The sequence below is a fragment of the Mastigoproctus giganteus genome, chromosome 6, assembly GCF_048544385.1.
Source record: "Mastigoproctus giganteus isolate SK-2022 chromosome 6, ASM4854438v1, whole genome shotgun sequence".
NCBI classification, from domain to species: domain Eukaryota; kingdom Metazoa; phylum Arthropoda; class Arachnida; order Uropygi; family Thelyphonidae; genus Mastigoproctus; species Mastigoproctus giganteus.
The window spans coordinates 217,809,610-217,832,881 of NC_143580.1; the positions used below are offsets into that span (position 1 = coordinate 217,809,610).

General features: G+C 36.7%; 1 protein-coding gene across 1 annotated transcript in view; it reads right to left on the reverse strand.

The window, feature by feature from the left end:
• Window positions 1-13,128: 13,128 nt before the first annotated feature.
• LOC150084981 (ribosomal protein S6 kinase 2 beta-like) overlaps window positions 13,129-23,272 on the reverse strand; it is a 29,425-nt gene continuing 19,281 nt past the window's right edge. The window contains exons 5-7 of the mRNA XM_090375680.1: window positions 19,158-19,299; window positions 16,722-16,862; window positions 13,129-13,691 (exon numbers count right to left, since the gene is read on the reverse strand). Coding sequence (XP_090231806.1) covers window positions 16,803-16,862; window positions 19,158-19,299 — 202 coding nt within the window. The 3' untranslated portion in view covers window positions 13,129-13,691; window positions 16,722-16,802. The remainder of the gene's footprint in view (window positions 13,692-16,721; window positions 16,863-19,157; window positions 19,300-23,272) is intronic.

Sequence of the window (23,272 nt, forward strand, 5' to 3'; positions counted from 1 at the left end):
TGAGCAGATGTGTGGATGACTTAAGAGAACTTACGAGATTGTTTCTGAACATTTAGAAGAAGCAGTGCAGAAACAAGAAGAACGTAGAGCATCAGTAGCTGTAGATAACATTCGTGTAGGAAGTCTTGTTTACATTTTCACTCCTAAGATAAAGGTGGGTACCACCAAGAAATTAGCTTATTTGAGTACAGGTCCCTACAGAGTAGTCAGTCAGACCTCACTAGTCAACTATGAAATACAGAATCTATAATCCAAGAGACAAGCAGAGTGTGCATGTAGATTGACTAACAAAAGTAGTCGATAGGAAAGTTTTTCCTGAACTGAGAATAGAGGAATCAGAAGATAGCGAACTACCAGATCGAATGTGTACTGAGACAGTGCGAAAAGAAACATGGATCTTTGATGATTCCATACGGGAAGAGTTATTGGATCCTGCCAATAGACCCCAGACCAGTCACAACACAGCCAACTAGATCCGCACCTATTACAGAGCCCGCCCCTCCATGATCCTTCCAGATGAGAATCAGAATAGGCAATCAGAATTAGACCAGCCCGAAGAAATAGTTGAAACTGCCCGTATGCTAACCCAGACACATGGATATAATTTGCACAATCGCAGTCGTGTGACTCATACCCTGCATGTGATAACTATTATTCCCCCATCACAGAACGAAGTGTTAGTTCCCGAATCTGTCTCCAATGCAAGAGAAGAAACAGAACAGAGTGAGCCCCCCAGTGAACAAGGAAATGCAGATCAAAATGAACCACCAAGTGGAGTAGACCGAGCACTACGGTAGATGCTAGGTCCGCTTGCCTCGAGGTTAGACCCACAATATGAGGACAAAGGTTTTGATTTAGCAGGGCTTATTAGAGATACTTGATCGATCGTAAGATTAAAACGCTGAAGAATGAGAGAGATCATCCCACTTGTCACCTCTAAGGCGCCCCCCCGATCGTACCTTGTTCCTTTCCACAACTGGGTCTTTGTGGATTTCCTTTTCTCAAGGGATGGAGAGGGTGCCCTCATGGCAGAGGAGGTTGCTATGATCTCCTGGGACAACCAGTTTATAGTGTCCACCCCAAAGCCAGGGGCACTCACTTCCCCACATTTTGGGTCATGGTTGAGTATAACTACCAGACCATCCTTACCACAGGGGAAGAAAAACACAATGTTTAGAGGAAACCCTTCCCTTCAGGACCGTGGTGGATGCTAAAGTCTTCTCCTGTCCCGACCCAAAATCATTGCCTACTGCGAGAGACCACCCTTACCGTTGCCCCTGGAACCACCCAGTCGATCGCTGTGCAGTCCACACAGCAAACCTTTACACCCAGTGGTTGGAGTTTGAGGGTCTGGTTAAGTTGAGAAGAGCTATCCCTCAAATTGAATGGTGGGAGTAATCTCCAGCCCAGGCCATCAGGAAACAGCTAGAGAGGATTCATATTTCTTCTGATAAGTAGGGCTAACTGCATTATTATTAGCAATAACCCCTAGTGTTGTTTATTGCAAGTGTATAATATGCAAAAAAAAAAAAAAAACGTGTAACATTATATAATATCACTTATATTTAAAGGTAACCAGATATATGTTATGCTATTAACGAAATTTTTGTTTGTTCAACAAAAAAAAAAAAAAATTAATTTTGTTTTTTAAACTGGTAGACAATGTAAGTGTCTATATCATTATAATTTTATGTAAATGTAACCTTCTGGATATCTACACCATTAATTGATCAAGTATATTATCTAATTTTTTTAATTTAGGCATTATAGGTGTTTATTGTCTTAAACATTTTTTTTTTGTGTTTTTATTAAACTCTGATTACGTATTGTAAAGAATGGTTATCGTATATAGCCAGAATGTATAACAAATATAAAGTGTTAAATAACATATAAGTACAATGTATTCTCTTGGGATATTAAGTGTCACAAATCTGAATTATTATGTATACTTGTTACGTTGTAACTGATATTGGAGGAGAGATGGACATTAACCCTTTTGTGTATTCTGTTTCATATCACATTGCTGTAATCGAGTGGCACTGAGTGAAGAAGTGACATAGAGGCTGCATCCTGTCCTAGTGATTCTCCGAACTAGTAATGAACAGTTTCTTCAGTACATCAGAACTATTGGTTTCCAGAATTCCAGAGTTAACCTTCACAAACAGGAGAACATACTACAGCAGACTTAGTAAGGAAAATAGGTGAATTCAAAGACATTTTCACAACAATCTATGAACATTTGCTGCTGTGTAAACAGAACATTACATCTCACAAATTATGTTAATGATTTTTGTGTAACTTTACAGAATCTCTGTTGTAGCGGCTGTTTTGACCAAGGTAAGGTTGTTATACACAGAATTGTTTTCTATTTAGATGTATGGCCAGCATAATCTGCAACATGTTTAATTGTCAACATTATTCATTCATTCACTCAATATTATCTTACACTGAAAGCTCGCTCAGCTTCAGCAGTGCTAATCGCAATGGTTTCAAAGATGTTTCTGGCTTTCTTAATTGAAAAGAGAATTTCACTCGATTTTAAAGATAAACTATCTTTGACAAATTCTCTAAAATTATTAATTTTTATTTCATATTTTATCAGAAAACTTAAATTTCTCATTCGGTTTTCACCGTCTGGCCACTGAGACGAAAGTTCTTTCATATTCCACGATTTTCGGTAGCATGTTTAAAATTTCTTTCAATGGTATCATTATTTTCTTTAATTTAAAATCACTCTCTGTTGCATTCATAACTTATCCTTTAAGGATAAACAATGCATTTAATAACTTGTCACGAGGTAATTTTTTAAATGTGTTCTTACTTTCTGTGGGGATTTTTATTTATTATTTGTTTAATTACATAATTGTATATCCTTTTTCTTATATATTTATTTATCCCCTTGTGATTAGTTCCCCTTTAAAATAACTCCCCACTTGCGCATCTGAATATTAACTTCACAGAAAATTTTAGGTTCAAGGGGAAAAGCTCTTAGGTGTATTTAATTCCCTTCGGATAGGCTGGTACTCAGAACAACATAAAACACATAAAGGTTATATATAAAATTCAGTTTATTGCACATATTTACATGAATACATCAAAACCAAAATGATTAAACCCAAACATATGACAACATGATCTAGTCTCATCTTATACAAATATATCTTAATCATGCATCAGTTAAAACCATTAATAACAAATACTAACCCGTTCTATTATTTCCTACGTATATTTGATCATGCATCAATTAAAACCATTAATAACAAATATCAATTCCATTCTATTCCTTTACAAAATTCAATACTTATTAATTTACTTATTACAATGATTATTAACAGGTATCACTCACTTCTAATTCCCATCCAAAACATATTTAATTGTAGCCTATCAAGCAATTATAAACAAGGCATCAATTACTTAAAATATTTTATATATATGTATTCCCTTCCAAAATTATTTATATATCTATTAACTTGCCCTGGCTAATGTCCTTCAGCACATATCCTACAATAACCTATCCTTACAACTGAGTAATTCTTAGCACTCATCTCACAGTATCTTTTAAAAGTCCTGCTAATCAAATTTCAGGGTTCCTACAGTTCTTAGAGTGTATGAGAACTTATGTAACTAGCCACTTACTTAGTTACCTTGAGGGGCTTTGCGGCACATTCTTCTCGCTGTGAACAGCAGGTCTATTCTATCTGGAACACATCTCACAAACCCTTGGAAGGTTCGATAGGAGTTATCTGATTTGCTTCCTGGGACTCGGGTTCCTTTGCTCCTTGAAAGCGATCCGTTCCATCCTTTAGCATGTTTGGCTTCCCTTCTGTTCGGCTCCGGATTTTATCGGCTTCGGCACCATTTTCTCCTGGGCATCTGACATCTTTATTAACACGGGAGTTGATTCCTTCTCAATTATTGTGCAAGATCCTACGATGAGCTAACTTCACCATATTCTGCCTTCTCAATTAGTTGCCTTCTGGTCTTCACTGACAATATGTTGGGCTTCCTTTATTGTCCAACGATTTTAATTTTTCTGCACGGCACTTTTCTCCAACCCTTTCGCTCAAAAATACTGTCTGCTACTGACTTGCTGATGGACTGACTAACTGACTGACTAATACATCTTAACTTATTCTCTCCACTTACTCGACTGCCTCTCTCACTAATTCTATCTTAAAAATTATCTACCCTTTCTCAACTAACTACTCCATCTTAAACTGGTCAGCACTTGCTCAACTCTGACAGACTAACTCATTTCACTAACACTAACTAAAATCTCCACTTTCTCTCTAACTCATCCTAACCAACTCCGACAAAAATCTCAACTTTGTCTTACTCTAAACCATTTTCACTAACACCAAAAAATCTCAACTTTGTGTGCTCCTAACTCATATTTCCTAACACGACAAAAACCTCAACTTAGTGTGCTCCTAACATGACAAAAACCTCAACTTAGTGTGTTCCTAACTCATATTTCTTTAACACGACAAAAACCTCAACTTGGTGTGTTTGACTAACTCATCTTCAGAAACACCGACAAAAACCTCAACTCTATCTGTGTCTGCCACCCTTTCACTCCCTTTTTCTTTCATCTTACTCCCGATTTCACCACGCCTATTCTCAGTGACTCCTTCCAATCCTATACTTATTTACGGATTTATTCTTCTCTCATTTGTTAGAAAACCCCTTACTCAGTCTGCCCAGTAGCACGCGTTACCATACACCCACTTTTTACAATTCTACCAGATTTTCTTCCATACTGTGTGCCCTTAGATGTTTGCCGATTATCCAAAAAACAACTCTTCCCCTCTCGTATAACACCTTTGGCCCCGTAGCGTTCTAAAACCACATCTCCTGACCACAGCACCTATATTTGGAAACTTATGTGCTGGTCAAGAAACCACTCCCTGTTTATGACCTGACTGTCCCTACTAAGTTTGACCCTGCATAAACCTTAATTTGCCTGTTGTTGTTTGGACCCATGCCGCTTTACAGTAGTTTTCTACAATTATTCCCCGCTTCTAACGGAAGTTGATGGCTCTGCTTTTATTTCTTACTACCCATTAAATTTATATTCCAGGCTGAAAAATTCTTATTATTGAAATCAGACGATATTACTTTCGTATTCACTAACAACAAGAACTCCTATTTCTTAATTAATAAAAACCAACTTATTATTATTTTTATTCTGTAAGATTTTGAATCTTACATTTCGAATTTGATTCCTTCAAATTCTTTTCACTTCAACATGCTCTCAATTTTAGCTTCATAATTTTTCAAATTAGCGATAGCATTGATAGAATAATTAATTTATCTGCTTTTACCATAGTAATTCTGTAAAGCTTCTGAAAGGTAAGAGAGCACCTGCGGGATGTCGATCATTAGTGCTAAATGGTTACGAAATTCCAGATTAAAAGTCGATTCAATAATCTGGAATATTTAACTTCTGATTCAAAATGTTTGCACAAAGCGGGATAATTCCTCCAACCCACAATTGGCATCCGCAAGCTACATTGTCACCTGACCTTTATAGTTTCCACATCAGGTTCTTTAGCAATCATTAATTCGCACTGGATTTTTGGAGATGTGCATACAGTTTTGTTTGTTTTTAATTATTGCCTGTATGCCATTAAAGTTTAGAATATTTTCTATACAGTGAAAGCCTCGACGAAGTTCCAAAATCTGTCAACATTTCATCTTCATAAAGTTTATACAGGGTTATTCAAAATGAAGTCTGGGGTTTTAAACAATTCCTGTATACACATGAGCAGACATAGGAAGAAAGAAATATTTCCAGAATGCAAGTATAGTAATGAAGTTTTTTTACATACCTCATAAATGTTCAATATGAGAGCCTTTAGTGATCCGGCAGACATCAACTCGGAAAAGGAATTCTTCCCACACACACAGCTTAGTAAGTCAGGAGTGATGCTGTCAATGGTTTTGGTGATCCGATCTTTCAGTTCTGGTATAGTCGCAGGTAAGGGAGGCACAAAAACGTTATCCTTTATGAAACCCCACAGGAAGAAATCGAATGGCGTTAGGTCGGGAGACCGAGGTGGCCAGGATTTGATCTGCTGCACTTCCACGTCCGATCCATCGCTGCAGTAAATGGCGGTTTAAGAAATTCCAGACTATGGGGTGGAAGTGACATGGGGCACCATCTTGCTGTAGGATGAAGTTCGCACTATCGTCCTGTAGTTGGGGGTAGAAGCCATAAGCATAATAGATCCAGATAAATCTCCCCAGTTACAATCTTTTAACAAAAGAAAAATGGACCGTAAACTTTCCTTTGAGATATGGTGCAAAAGACATTTACTTTTGGAGAGTCCCGCTCATGTTCCACATGTGTATGCGGATTTGATGTCCCCCAAAATCGCACATTCTGCTTATTCACTTTCCCTGACAAATGGAAGGTTGATTCATCAGAAAAAATCACTGTCATCAAACGTGTCATCTTGTTCCATGTGGTTCTGCAGAAGTTACTCCTCGCACACATTTCCCTACTGCGTTCCACATTAGCATCTAATATGGGCGAGCGACCAGGACTTTTACCCTTTTTCCCCTGTCTCCTTAAACTGCATATACCATCGTTTGTCTTGTCTGTCAGCAGATCTTTCTTAAATTTTGTCTGAAAGTGGCATTGCACAATGGTAACAGATTTACTTACATGAAACTCCAACACAAGCTTTCTCATTACATTCCGAAGCCATGTCGCAACAGAGCAGAACTGGCATCACAGGCAAACAAACGACTGCACAGCGGTATGCATCCAATGCCATCTGGTGGTTTAGCCGTGCAGCATACCGAACATCACGAGCGTGGGAACGAAACTTGAGATATTATGCGTTCTTTCGCGATGGCAACAAATGATTATGACACGTGCTTTCCCAAAAAAAAATTCTGAAACCCAGGACTTCGTTTTGAATAACCCTGTATAATATCTTAGTTACCTTAAACCCCCCCCCCCCACATTGCTATTGTCACTAGTTCTTTGAATACTGTGCAAAACCCAGGGTCCTGAGCTGGATATCATTCTTCTCTTCCTTGGTGATTCCCTTCTACTTCTGACTTTCATTCTCTCTCAGGGTAATTCAGAAATTTTTTTTTTTTTTTTTATTTTCTGGCTGGTGCAGCATAAGCCTCAGATTTCCTTGCACTATATAGCTAATAATAATAAAAATATTGGAATCACTCAGATATCCAGCTACTGTGACCATGTAAACAGACAGGAGAAATTTACTGGAAGGCGTGGATCACCCACTTCTCTGAAAAACATAACTTCTTGTAGGAGTAAAGGGGAACCACAACAAAGGTTGACCAGAGGCGATCAGTGTTGAGAATCTTCTTAATCCTCTGACTGGCTATGGAAAGCATATTGACTAGGGCGACTTCTCGGTATGTGACTGCATAGGTTTTACGGACACCACTAACATTGTGAAACGGCAATCCCTTTCACCCTTAATTCGCACTTTTTAATTACCTAAATTGCCTTAATGGCCAGAGGTGAAAACAATGCATACAAAGTTCTCTCCTAATCCATTCTTTACATGGAAATTTTCTTCGTTCAACAGAAACCATTTTAAATGTAATTACCAATAGGATTTCAAAAAAATTTGCTATAAAGAAGTTGGTTAAACAGGAATCCAACTGTAATTAAATCAAAAATGAAGAAATTTTAAAATACATAACTGATTGATTGAGCCATTAAAATGCTGGGGATGTTGCCCCGCTGTATACTCAATAATTGCATTCAGGATTTCACATGTAAAATAAATGATCGTTTCAACAATGGGCTCGCAAATTTTCAAAAAAAAAATAATGGGCTCTCGCGTGCCCCCTATAGCTCACCACTGCCTACAGTCCAATGGGGACCTTCCCTGAGTCCAAGAAAGCTCTCATAATTATGGCTAAGGGTTTGCTTACTTCCTTTGCTGCCTCCTTTAATATAACAGGATAGATCCTGTCCACCCAAGGTGCCTTCCTTATGGTTACTTCAATTTCTCCTCCACTTCGCTCTCAGATATTAAAAAATCACTTAGCTCCCTGTTAGAGTTCGATAAATTTCTGCCATTCCCAACACCGAATGTAGATGCAAAATACTCATTCAGTTTATCAGATACCGGAGAATGACCATGAATAGTCAACCCATCAATGTTAAGTGGTCCAATCTGATTCATCCCTTTCCTTCTAGAGTTTACATAAGGAAATAACGTTTTGCCGTTTTTCTTGGCATCCTTTGCCAAAGTTTTCTCGTAATTTGCCTAACCTCCTTTGTGACTTGATTACAGACAAGCTTATATCTGTCAGGGGCTTCTGTGTCACCTGATATTTTATATGCATTCCATACATTTTTCTTCTCTGCCAAGAGCCTCAAATTCATCTGACATCCATTTAGGCCTGAACTTTAAACAGTATTTCTTAGTTGGAATGAAAAGCCTAGTAGCCTCCAAAATTAGGTCCCTGAAGTCTTCCCATTTAGAATTCAACATTGGTAACATCATCAGTTGATCGCAGTGTACAGAATTTAAAAACTGTCTGCAACTCCTGTAGTCACCTTTACGAAAGCAAAACCCCTTCGCTTTAGCCTTGGTGGTAGTTAAATCTTTAAGTAATTCCTATATCAGTACATTGTGATCACTGTCATCCAGTGGTTCCTTTATCTGGAAATTCTTAATGCATGAATGATCACTGCTGATAATCAGATCAAGAGTATTACTCCCTCTCAAACATGCTGTTATAGAAAAGTCATCCAATAGTCTTGCTTGTGTGCAAGTGACCAACACACAAGTTCCAGTCAATATCTGGAAAGTTAAAATCCCCCTTTATAAGACATTCTGATTTAGTGGCCCACTATTTCTCTGCACAATTGCTCATCAGGCCTACAACACATCTCTCATTTTTCCTTTCCCAGTGCTTATGTCACACCAGACTCAACACTGCATTGTCCACCAACATCAATTGGATGCACTTCCTTAGATTGTTTCTCAACAGCACAACCCCTCCTGTCCTGTATCCTTTCTGTACATTGTACTCCCCAAATTACAATTCTGCACTGTTTATGTCTGTGCAACACCACATCTGATATCCCAACGTCTTGATTAGCACTTCAAGCTCATAAAATTTATTAACTATACTCCTAGCATTGGAGTACATGCACCTGTTTCTACTCTTAGTTACCCTAACACAGCCCATGTGTTTATTTGTTCCACTGACTCCAAGTCCTGGAAATCTCCATTACGTTGCTTTCCATGCTGCTGCTCAGTCCAATAGAAGCAATGAAAGAATCACTTTTGCCTCTGCTTGCAGCTACTGTTAACCTTTTAGTCTGTGTTCTGTATAATCAATTTTCACCCTTTTGACTTGATCCAAAAATCTACATTGTTTATTTAGTTAGCAACACTCATGAGGTGTAATGCCCATTTTGTTGCAACTCAGTGTAAATATTCTCCCCCTATTCCATTATTTACAGTTGTTGACTAGGTTCCCCCCCCTATTTTTAAGTGGTGTATTACCATCTTTAGTTAATGTAGAGATCAATATTTTAACTTGTATGGTTTCATATTCTACTCCAAAGTATATTAGTCCTTATTTGTCAAGTTAAGACTTACCATTTCAAAGTGGTATTACTTTATATTTGTTTAGTGTAACTGACCTGACCTATCTGTGTTATCATTAATCGTTTTTAATTATTTTCTATGACTAAGTGTACTCTGCTCGAAGCTGAAACTCATTTCATATTTCTTTTATTTTACCTTAAAAGAAGTGCATGATAAAAACTGCCACAATTGAAAAAAACTTATGTACGAGCACAGAGTACATTTCAAGGTCTATGAACACACTGGGTTGCTACTTAGAGCGTCGTCGGTCTCACATTATGGAGGCATTTTTACACTAGTTGCTTTGGTATTGCAGTACTCTAAATAAAGGCAGGCACAGCTTGAAAGGAGAAGTACAACATGAGGAGCTAAAAAGGAGAAAATTTTTAAATCATTTTAATCTTTATTCCCTCAAAGTACTCCAATCTGCAGCTATTCAGGGCTCCATTTACAATTTCCACGATATTAAACATCAGCAAGCAGAGTCCTCGGAAGATACCTCAAATCTTTGAGCTGGACTTTAATTTTCAGGAATAGAAATAAGGCACGTGCTCCAATGTTGTGATTTTTTTTTTTTATTAAAATCCTTCTCATTGTGGTAGAGGAATAACATTGCCTTGATGAAAAACTAGCTAAAATTTAGAATAGGGTGCCACTAAGTGTGGCCAACAAACAGCTGAAGTGACAGACATGATTGCTGCTCCCTGTACGCTTCAGGAAATAAAGTGTAGTTTTGATACTTTCATTTTTGGCTAGTGAAAAAAAGATTAGGTTATGTTACACCAATAATTCGGGATGAATTCAAGCAAGTTTTTTTTTTTTGGGAGAATAATATTCACTTATACAAAGATTTTTTTTTTTTTTTTTTTTTTATGTTTTACATATATATGGTACTAGCAAAGTATAAAACGTCTAGATTTTCCATAAAATCTGAGGCAATGTCACTTAATGAACAAAGGGTCACATGACATGACTGTTCACCAGAGTCCTCCAATTGCCTGATTATTAGGAGGGGAGAACCAATCATGTCCTTCACTCCAACCATTCAAAGTACACACCAAGCGGTACCCGGTTCTAAAGTTTTACCCAATAGCTTTTCTTGGTTCAAGATCTCTCGAATTTTTTTCAAAATTCAGATCTGTCGTTAAAGTTAGCTTTCATTACTCGTGTCTTCTTGGGCATATTGTGTGTCTCTCTCTCTCTCTCTCTGAACAGCTTGTGCAATTTGTACACACGTGGCTGACTCATGGTTTCATCATCGTACACTTACCATAACAACCGTTTTTAACAAAAACTACAATTCTTCGCTCCCCATTATGATCACTCATTTTTCCATTGAATGGTTAAAACACTGATTCACTTAGAGGCACAGTTCAAACAAAACTTTACCAATAGCAACAAAAAATTGATCTGTACAGAAAAAAAAAAGTTAAAGCACAATATGAATGTTGTTGACACCTGCAGTAGTAAGCAACAATTCTCATTTCATTTGTATACTAGCCTTTAATTTAAATCTATTCTACTACCCAGACCTGCATTTAATTTTTTTTTTTTTAATGGATCTCCTCTATGGGCATGTTGTGAAGTTGTCCACAACAAGAAATTGGGGGGGGGGGATTTATAATAGTGACTTTAAAACCTAGTTTGTTCATAGCCATGTCAAAAATAAGCTGTGGCAATTAAATCCATGTGTATACAGTGACTATATAGCTTTCACAACTCTAGGTTGTTGTCCTAGACTGTTTACTTAGTGCACTATCTCACATATTGTGGATATCTCCTCATTGGTTTGTTCAGGTCTTCATAATGCCCAATAAGATCTCAAAATGGATTGAAATCTGGTTTGAGTACTCTACAGTTTAAATAAAAAGCAATACTTCTCATGGCAGAGTACAATATGCAATTGACACATACTCAGTAGCACATCCATTTTTCTCAAAGCTATATACACAGATTCAGTTCCCAACAATGACTTTATATAGCTTTCATATCTCCAAGCATTTGTCCTAGACATAGAAAATAGTTTTATTCAATTTACTCACTTAGAAGTATTCCTACCTAATGTCCTTCTCAAACTTAATTTATTTTTGAAATTGGATAACAGTGGGAAGGAAAGGACTGGACATGGGTGAACCACCAACACATAATGCAATGGCCATTCTGATTAGAAACATACTTTCCCATTTTTTGGGAATCAGTGTCTTTTTATAAACACATACTGTGAATAATTGAATGGTTTTTGTATAACCTAGCTTGTTCCAGTTCATAGTAGGTTAGCATTTCAAATGATTGTGAATAGCAAGAGATTTAAGTGCTTACTTTTGATCATGTTCCCAGCATGGGAACTTTGTGCTTTATGCTCTGCTAATATTGATGTACTGGAGACACCTAGCAGTTTCTCTTTGGGACTACTTGAAAGAAATTGTCACTGAAACAACCTTGATAAACTTTGCTTCAGTGACAGTCTGTGTACCTCTACATAAAGCTTTAGTGTTTTTGTTCATTGATGCTTTGGGATGGAAGAAGAGTGACAACGCTGAATGAAAACAGATATAGCGATGTTAGTGTTTTATTTCTACTTCCACATTTAAATGTTTTATAAAATTTAAAACCAACTAATTTTCTTACCTAGGATCTCAGAAATAAGGTCTTTTTTCCCCCTTTGGTATTTTTTAGAATAGGGGATTGTAAGCAAACTGGCACTTGCTTTTTAAAGGAGGGAATTACAAAATAGCAGGGATACACTGAATTTTTATTACAGTCTCATCACAATAAATATGTTCCACCTGAACTTAATTTCTGCTTTGCATTAAGCCACCCAGCTGTACAATAGCAAATTTATGTGTCAGCATGGGGGGGGGGGAAGAAATATCACCATTAAATTTAGAAATATGTAGTCAAACATCAAATACAATGAAGACTGAGGCATCAATATAATCTGCTTGTAATTGTTTTCTTTGGTCAGGGCAAGGGGGTTTCTGCAGGACATTAAAAATATGGAGATGAGAAGGGAAGATTTATTCAAGAAGAGTGTTGTAGAAAGGTTTTAGGAACATCAGCAACTAAAGCCACATTGTTCTGTGTATACCGTCTGTAAATTGAGTGTTCTATGGTCAATTTCTTTTGCTGGACAAAAACAAAAAACCATGCTACCCTACCCACATTATAAAAGTGCCTGACTATTATGGGTTAATTGAATTATTTGCATTCATAACAACAAATATTCAGCATTTTGAATATTTATTGTTGGGAATTTACTCTGAAAATGTTTTGAATTTTGCTAAGTGATGTGCAAACTTTTTCTTCAACAAGCAGCATGTATTTTCTATTTTGGAAAATATTCATTAATGAAACTAGAAAAGGTTTAATAGCTATTTGTATTACAACAGGGTAACCTTAATTCACCTTCAGACAGTTATTATAACAGGACTGATTAGCTTTATAAAATTTCTAAAAATTTGAACATACCAATTTTGTTAGTGTTACAAATCTGTTGTAGACCTAATTAAAACATTTGGTGCCACTGTTGCATCTAATGGCACCAAACATGCCATGAAATATATTCAGTCAAGTTGTTAACATAAAATGCACATGAAATTAACAACTGCTCAATATCACCACTTCTTTGTTTTTGTGCATGTTGAGATTAGTTTATGTACATGGAATAAACTGATAAATTTGGGGTTTGTTATAATTTACAGCTTGCCCCATAAGTATGCACTTTTAGTTACAAAATTCCACACTTAATTTTTCAATTATTTATTTTTAGGCTTTAATAGGAATTGCTATTTAACATTGTAAAATATGGCACATTGACCATGCCTTCTCAAATGTAGGCAGTAATAACAAAGATTGAAATGAAATACTATACAGAGTATAAACTTTGGTCTGATCTTTGTTGATCTTTCACATGTGGCTTTCCCATTATTTTGTAACCATTTATGGTTACAAAAAATTTCTTCATGATCATTCAGATACACAAGCCCTCCCACCACGACAAGGTGTCAGACCCACGGGAGGGAAGAAGTTCAGCCATGAACTAGTTGGAATACCAGGATATTTAGTGACCATCATTGCTGTACAACTGAAAATCTGTAAAACAAAAATAAACACTTAATTTCTTTTACTTGTATTTCCAAAAATGTACAAAAATTTCAAAGACTGAATTCATATTATTCAAAAATCAATTTGAAGACAATTAGTTTTTTAAATTTCATATCAAAAAAAAAAATTTCAAATATATGCAAAGAAACTAAGTTTTTTTTTTTTTTTTTTTACACACTTTAAACTGCTTTTGAGATGCTCTGTTGTTATCTGGTTTTAAGTGAAAACACCATATGGTGTGCCCTTTGTTAGTGGATTTATTGATGCTGCAATTGCAACAGGATGAGTAGAAATCTGTTTAGCTGTCTTTAAAATTCACATAAAAAATGCAGATCCCCCTCAAGCTGGATTACTGGGATGAGAATTCCTAGTTCCTGGAAGAAAAACTCATGCAACCTTTCTCTCTTCCCTACGCCTAGAAAGGGAGAGTGAAAAGGGCAAATCCTGTTGATAAACAGATCAAATATCTATTTAGATCACTTTTGTGTAGCAATTCCACTTGTGAAAACTATATAGGATTTATAAAAAGGTTGATTAGAACAGAGGTTCAACCTTTTTGAGGCAACCCATTTTACCAACTCAGTAAAGCTCTGACTGAACTAAAACTTGGGAAAGAGTGTTGCAGTGAGAAATTTTTTTTTTTAATGAAGATGTCAAATCCCTTAAATGGTGGCTATTTTCATATCACCACTCTTCTTAAACAATCACATTTATTACTTAAATAATTGTGCAGGCAGATATGAAGTTTTCTGACAGTGCAGACAGTCTACAAGAGTAGCTCATGGTGTCTTGTCAATGATATACAAAAATTTTTCTAGCAGGGATAAGGAGGTCATTATCCCCTTGTATAAGGAAATGGTCAGGCCACACCTTGAGTACTGTATACAGGTCTGGATGCCTCATTTTAGGAAGATGTAGAGCTGTTGGAACAAGTACAGAGAAGGGCAACAAGATTAGTTTGTTTGTTATTTGGTTTTTTAGGAGCATTAGCAACTAAGGCCATATTGCTCTGGGATATGCGGTGGTCATTCCCTGACCTTTCCGCATCCTCCGTATTTGGTGGTGACGGGCTCGAACCCCGGTCTAATCAAGAAGCATGTGCTATGCACTGCTGCTCCTTCCCACCTGGCAACAAGATTAGTGAATGGAACAATGGGTTGCTCTTATGAAGAAAGGCTTAAGTTTTGCAAGTTAGTGTCTGGAGACTAGGCAGCTGCGAGGTGATCTGATAGAGGTGTATAAAGCCTTGAATGGTTTTTGAGCATGCTCGCTGATAGGATTCTTCCTCTTGCTAAGAATAATCACCTGAGAGGGCATAAATTCAAATTGAGGAAAGACAGTTGTAGGATAGATGTGCAGAAGTTTGCCTTTAGCCAGTGGGTGGTTGATTGCTGGAACAAACTTCCATCTGTCGTAGAAGTTGATAGCTTAAACAGATTCAAGGCAGAACTAGACAAACACTTGGAGTGGGTGGATGGGTGAAATGAGAAGGGTGTGTGTGTTTTTTTTTTTTTTTTTTTTGGCTGATGCTATATAAGCTTGCTTTCTTGCATCATGTGCCCTTGCCAATGCTAATGTTGTAATTTAGCTGGTTTCAGAGATTCACTGGAATGAATCTGTGCATATGATGCATTATGGCTTTATCACTGCTACTATCATTATTGAAGTAATTTGTTACTTAGTCATGAACACCTTCTCACTGAAGTCGTTTTTCACTTGAAGTTACTGACACCAAGAAATAAATACCAGATTGTTAGTTTTATGATTAAAAAGCACGTACACATTACAACTATGCAATACTAACTGATGATTTGGCTAACATACAGCAAAACCAGACATGCATGTTGCAACAAGTAGCACATGGTTGGCATGGTGTGCATTAAATGTAGTTAGAAGTAATGCTTTCTTGAACTATTTATCCATATTTTACTAAAAATACAACTTAATGTTTTCCTGACCCTTAACAAATTAAGGTGACCCACAGATTGGGCATCACTGGACTAGAAGAAAATGCCAAGAATAACAGAAAATTCAAATCTTTTAGATGCTGAAGATCTAGCATTTGGACATGATAATGTCAACAATACATACATTCACTCAAACTAAGACAATCTGACTCTACTAAAGGATCCAACTTTAAGAAAGTAAAGGGGGGATTCTTTTATGAAGAAAAGAGATTCACTAGTTTCAAAATTAAAATTATACCACAACCTTCAGGCATCAGCATTTAAGAGGCTGGGTGATAGATATTCAGTTTACATAAAAAAATTGAATACTACTGTCATTAAAGTTGGGTGTGATTTGCAGTTAATGAAAACGATTGTATAACTAACAGAAAACTAATACTGTAATAGGTGAAATAATGTTCTTGTGCTTCTTTAGCATTAGTGGAAATATTAAAAGTTTAGGAACCAAAACCAACACTGCTTACAATGGGATCACAATTACAGTCAATGACTGGCTGAGGCAGTCATGTTCAAGGCAAGTTTCTTCCATGATAATGAACAAAAAAATTAAGATAACTTAATCCTCCTACATTCCAGGTAGATTGAGTAGCTTTGTTTAAATTTTTTTCATTAAATTTATTATATTCCATATTATAAATGGACTAGATTTTGATTAGTTAGTAGAATTATATAATTTCATTCAACTTTTGTTTATTTAAACAGTAATAACTGATTTGAGGGAACTTAATGGCTTAATTATAAAATTAATTTTATAATTATATTGGTTCACTGACATCAGCACAGTGGCCCAGTCACTTGGCACCCATTCAGAAAGATGTTGGTTTGAGTCCATCTGGAGGAAGCCAATGTGTATAGCTTGGATGGTCCATAATAGGCAGATTACTTATTTTAACTGCCTTATTGGTTTCATATTATTTTCCTAAAATTTAAACAATATTTGAGTATGGTTTTTATGTTTCTGACATGTTGATTTATCATGCTTATCTTAATTACCATAATTAAACCTTCATTAAACTTTTACTAATTTTATCTATAACAATAATTGTCATACCTGATAATCTAACTGGTTTTCCAAAACAGAATTTTTGCCTACTGTTCCAATTAAGGAATGGTTGGTGAAGAGTCTGCAGAGTTAGTTATCTTCTATTGTACTGCTGAATCCATATTCCACAAGATCATCCCAATCCAAATCCTAAAGAGTAAATAATAGACATATCTGCTCATAATATGGTAAACATAACAGAATAGAAAGTAATCTCATTTAGTTTAATTTTTAGCTTTTTATATGCCCATCAGCATTACTATAATTCAAGTATTGCATACACCTTTGCATTGCTTTTACTATGAATGACTGCACATATACACAAATGTATTCTATATAATAATTTGCTTACGTCCCACTGTCCAGAATGCTTTTTGAACTCTGAAAACTCAAAGACTAAAAAAAGATTGACCAGATTCCTTTTGAAATAGGTTTTATTTAACACCAAAAATTGAGGAAAAAAAAAAATTCAAAGAGTTCTCCAACCAATTTTCAAATTCCAAGAATTGAAGAGAAGAAATTGTAGAGGAGACAATTTCTTAGCATCTATTATCATAATCAACAAATCAAACTTTCAGCAAAGTTGGTATTTTTGCTCACGGACAATTTTACGCAGCAGTTTTCCAGGTCCAGTTAATTTGTACAACAATTGGAATTTTTTCCAAGAATGAGTCATACAGGAAAAAAAAAAAAAAAAATATCAAATTGCATTTTTACCCGAGCCCATTCCACCAACACCTTATCTAAAGGTGAAGGGAGCAGAGGATTTTTTAATTACTTCAATATTAAGTCTTTACTTTATGAAAGAGTTTGGAAAAATATTCACCACGGGTATTAAATACAGTTGACAGCAAAAATTGAGACTAGCATGTCTGTGCAGAGAACGAGAACATTACATCAATCAAAGAATGAGCAATATTTTTCAAACCACTGCTGAAAAAGTACTACTGGCATGAGTAAACTAGTGTACAGGTGAACATTAAATAAGCTCATGAAAATGCAAATAACCGAGTAAGAGAGGTTTGGAGACAATTTTAAAAGTAAAATTTTTGGCTAGCAATACTTAAACCTGTCACAAAAAAAAGTTATACTTCGTTGTGCTCAGCTCAATGAAGCATCATTCAAAAACAACACCTGCATTGTTAGGAATGATACTGGATATGTCGCACTTCTGTTATTTCAGCATGTGCAAATTATTGTTGTAGGCATTTTGTTTTTGTGAGGCTGACACGGCCTCAAAACAGTAGAATAATGGCAACAGATCTTTTAAGTATGGTGGCCATAATTCTTCTGAATTTATGCATTCTCAGAAGAGGGATAGCTCAGCCACTGATGCATGAGAGTTGACTTGTTGCCAAAACCATATTTTCATCTGTTCTTCAGTGCGGTGTTGCAGGAATTCCCATGGACTATATTAATGTACCACAGAGGTAATGGTGTCTGCAAAAAAGATTGGCACTAGGATCCTGCAATGGTTCATTGCACACCAAACTGACCTTCACAGGTTGTGTGTGTGTGGGGGAGGGAAAGATTTCATGGGGATTTTCTATATAATACAGAAAAATTTACCAAGAGTTTACTAAGCCAGTAAGATTACAGCAGAACTCTCAGAAGAAAGCCTAGTCTAATATCTATGGGTCTTTATCCAGCTTTTATAGTAACCATCTACAGTAACAGCTTTGTTTTCTTAGTCTGGTGGAAAACATTGCTGCACACATGTAATTTGTACAGAAGCAGTTTTAATTTCCCCACCACTGCATAAGAGTCCCTTTTGTTCTACAAACTTTCATAGTGACTTGCATGGATTTGTTGCTAGACTCTTCCTACCTTGTGCTAAATGTTCCCGAGTGAACAACAGTCAATGAGCAATCAACAGATATTCCCAGTTTCCCTGACCATTTTTGCAAGTCTCCACATCAGATTGATGCTTTATGACACTGGAATTGCCTATAAAAATCAAACCACAGCTTTTAAAGAAGCTATTTTGCAATACATTTCCAATGAAACTATTCTGAATACCATGCTTGCACTGTGCATCAAGAAATAAAGCAAGAGTAGATTAACTAAACATATGATCAAAGAAAATTTAATAGCAATAGGCCTAGATAGTGAACAAGAATTCAGTGCAATGGTGCAAAGTGCATATTAGAAGACAAGAAATTTCTTCTCACTTGGGCTAAAGAAATAGGATGGTACAAAAGACAAGAGAATGGAAGGCTGATAAATCCAAGACCAATATGTATTATTACAGTTATCCATACAACTAACAGATTTGGATGATTATATATATAGGCCTAAGTTTTTATGGCTATATACACATTCTCAAAAGCAAGGAACATCTAAATGATGTTCCTTGAGAACATTTTCATCAAATAGATGAACACTTATTCACTGAAGCTAAAAAGAGCTACAGAGCCCATATTATAGGTAGGGCAAAATACTTACTTGGAAAAATGGATGATGCTTAATTGCTTCACCCTGAAATTCTAGGCGCCTGCTCCTTTCCTTGCAGAGCAAGTTTCTTAATAAATCCTCAGCTTCTGGCGAAATACCCTCTGGTATTCTTAATGGCTGCCGTACAATTTCTCTAATGAACAGGAAAAAAAAAATGAAATTAAGGAACGAACATGTTCTATTATAAATTAAGAGTTGATTGTTAAATCAGAAGTCTAATCTAATGCTTAAATAACTAGAAATTACAAAAGTATAATCCAATACAATTCTTTAAAATACTTCATTATAGTAGTAATAATATGTGATGCAAGAAAGCAAGTGTACAAGCTTATGCAGCATCAGCCAAAAAAAAAAAAAAAAAAAACCACACCATTGCCTCCAAATGCCTGTCCAGTTCCTCCTTAAATTTATTCAACCTATCAACTTCCACAACGACAGATGGAAGTTTGTTCCAGCAATTAACCACCGCTGGCTAAAGGCAAATTTCCGCACATCTATTCTACATCTGTCTTTTCTTAATTTGAATTTATGCCCCTTTAGGTTCGTAATCTGAACAAGTGGAAGGATCCCATCAGAATTCAACGTGCTCAACCCATTCAAGGCCTTATATACCTCAATCAGATCACTGCACAGGTGCCTAGTCTCCAGCCACTGCAATTTGCAGAACTTAAGCCTCTCTTGGTAAGAGGATCCCTTCATTCCCCTCACCAACTTGTTGCCCTTCTCTCTACACGCTGAAGTAAATCTACATCCTTCCTAAAATGAGGCCTCCAGACCTGTACGCAGTACTCAAGGCGTGGCCTGACCATTGCCTTATACAGAGGGATAATCACCTCCTTTTCCCTGCTAGCAAAATTTCACTGCACAATTACTCCCAGGTCTTTTTCATTTTCTATCACCTTAAGTGTAGTACCACACAGTTGGTACATTTCTCTGGGGTTACTTCTAACCTTGACAAATGCAAAGTAATGCATATGGGTAGCCATATGAAGTACTTTGCATTTGTCAAGGTTAAACTTCAGTTGCCACTTCTTAGCCCATCTGCCCAAATTATCTAGATCCTGTTGTTTTAGCACCCTGCCATAGCTGTCATTAACAACCCTGCCAACCTTTGTATCATCTGCAAACTTTGACATTAAGCCTGATATACCTTCATCAATATCATTGATAAATATACAAAACAGTGGACCAACACTGAACCCTGTGGGACTCCACTAATAACATTAGTCCAAGAAGAGCAGCACCCATTGATTACCACCCTCTGTCTTCTTGCACTTAACCATCCTTTTATCAATTGTAGCAACTTACCCTTAATACCATTCTGCTCCAATTTGTACAATAGTCTTCCATGCGCAACAGTGTCAAAAGCTTTCCTGAAATCCAAATATATGATATCAAAATTATTTTTTGCATCCAGTTCCTTTGTAACCACATCATAATATCCTATCAAATTTGTCAGACAAGACTTTCCCTTAACAAACCCATGCTGTGTCTGAATTATTGCTGCAGTTTTGTCTAGATGATCCTGCAATGCATCTTTAACCAATGACTCCATTATTTTACCCGGAACAGAAGTTAAACTAACTGGTCTGTAATTACTCTTGTCACCCTTCGATCCCCCTTTGTGAATTGGGGATACATTTGCACATCTCCAGTCCGTGGGAACCTCCCCTGAGTCCAAGGATGCTCTCATAATTATGGCTAAGGGTTTGCTTAGTTGCTTTGCCGCCTCCTTTAATATAACTGGATTGTGTTAAAGATATTTCATTCTAAATAGTAAGCTTTTTTAAACACACATACAGCAAATATGTCATTGCCCCAGGAGAAAATTGCCAAGGTCATTCTGAAAGAGAAATATTACATCAACAGGATTCTGAATTGAAAAAAAAAAAAAAAAAAATAATAAATAAATAAAATAAATAAAAAACTTTTTTTTTTTTTTTTTTTTTATGAAAACCCCAAACATGAAAGGTATCAAAACCTATAGTACTTAGTACCGCGCATGGGTTGAAGGAGAAGTATGGGGGGAGGGGGATGCCAGAAACTTTGCTCTAGAGACTAAACATGGGTTCCACCACTTCAAGCCTCCAATTAGCAAAGTGGTGGTATTTCACCGGTTGATGAAAGTCATCTACCACCTACCATTTATTACATTAGAAATGATGTATTTGGATGTTCAGCTGTCAAACATATACCCAAACATCCAATTTTTTTTTTTTTTTTTTTTTTTTTTTATGTGAACCCCAACACGAGAGGTATTAGAACCTATAGTACTTAGTACCGTGCTTGGGTTTGAGGTTAAGAAGACAAAATAAGATATTTGTTGACAGTGGACTTGAACTTCTGTAGATTGTAATTTTCAGGAAATACGTATGAAGGAAGGTTGTTCCAGAAAACGGCAGTTGAATGAATAAATGAGGAAGACGAAAAGTTGGTTCTGTGAGTTTGAAGTTGGATAGTAAATGGATGTTGGCTGGTGGCAGCACGTGTTCGGACTGTTTTGAAAGAGAGAGCAGGAATTATAGAAACCAATTCAGAAGAACAGTGCCCATGGAAGTATCTGTAGAAGAGGCATGCAGCAGAAACAGTGTGTCTATGAGAAAGCAAGTGGAGAGACTCTGTTAGAGATGAATCATTAATTAACCCAACTGCCCTCTTCTGAATGGAATCAAGAAGCCCGAGAGAAGTTTTGGGAGCACCACCCCAGATGTAGGAACAATATTCCATGGCAGGGCGAATTTGCGATTTATACAGAGTGAGCAGCTGATTGGAAGAAAAGTAATGCCGAGAGCAACAGAGAAAACCAAGTTTTTTAGATGCAGAGGAAGCAATATTTGTAATGTGCTTGCGCCAAGAGAGATTGGAAGTCAGGGTAATCCCCAAAAGAGATATATCATTTTGCTTAGAAATCAGAGTGTCACTAAAGATTAGCATAGGAGTAGAAGAATACTTTTTGCGAGATATAAGACAAGACTGAGTTTTAGAAGGGTTGAAATCAACTAAGTTGTCTTTGCCCCACTGGAGAATTACCTGAAGATCAGCATTTAAGGAATTGGTAGCAGATTTTCGAGAAGTTGAAGCTGATTGAGCAGGACAAGGTTTCTCAAAATGGAAAGTGGAATGCAATGTGCTATCATCGGCAAAACTATGGATAGGATTTCCAGTCAATGGAAGGTCATTGATATATAAGAGGAAAAGAGTGGGGGAAAGAACTGAACCTTGGGGGACACCGGCATTAGTGGAGAAGTTAGAAGACAGAGAGCCATCTACCATCACCCTCAGTGAGCGATCAGAGAGAAAACTGGATAACCAATTACTAAAAACAGTTGGCAAACCATAAGATGGAAGCTTGTTTAGAAGACCTTTATGCCAAACACGATCAAAAGCCTTTGAGATGTCAAGAGCAACTACTTGTGTTTCACCGAATCTTTCTATTGAATTAGTCCATAAATGGGTAACATAAGCCAGAATATCTCCAGTGGATCGACACTGACGGAATCCATACTGGTGATCGTTGATCAGATGGAAGGTTTCTAGGTAGTTTAAGAGTTGGCGGTTAATTGATTTCTCCATTACTTTAGAAAGAGTAGAAGAAATTGCAATGGGACGATAATTGGATGGGAGGGATTTGTCACCCTTTTTAGGAACTGGCTGGATATGAGCAAATTTCCAAGCAGAAGGAAAAACACCTTTGGAATAAGAAAGTGAAAAAAGGCGACAAAGAATAGGAGTACGTTCAGGAGCACAGGTTTTGAGAACAAGTGGAGAAATACCATCAGGACCTGGAGCTTTCTTAGCATCAAGATTCATCAAAATCCTTCTGATATCCTTTTGACGGAAGACCACAGGAGGCACTGAATGGAGTGTGTTTTACCAAGATCATTAATACATGAGCTGGAAGAAAAATGGGATGCTAGCAGGTCAGCTTTATCCTTGGCTGAAGTGGCAACAGAACCATCTGGTTTGGACAGAGGTGGGAGCAAAGATGGGCAAAAGTTGCGGCCAATAGCTTTGGCAAGAGACCAGAATGCTTGGCTACCATTAGGGCAAGAAGCAAGTTTTCTACTCTTAGCCTGTTCAAACTCTAGTTTGGACTGATTAATAAC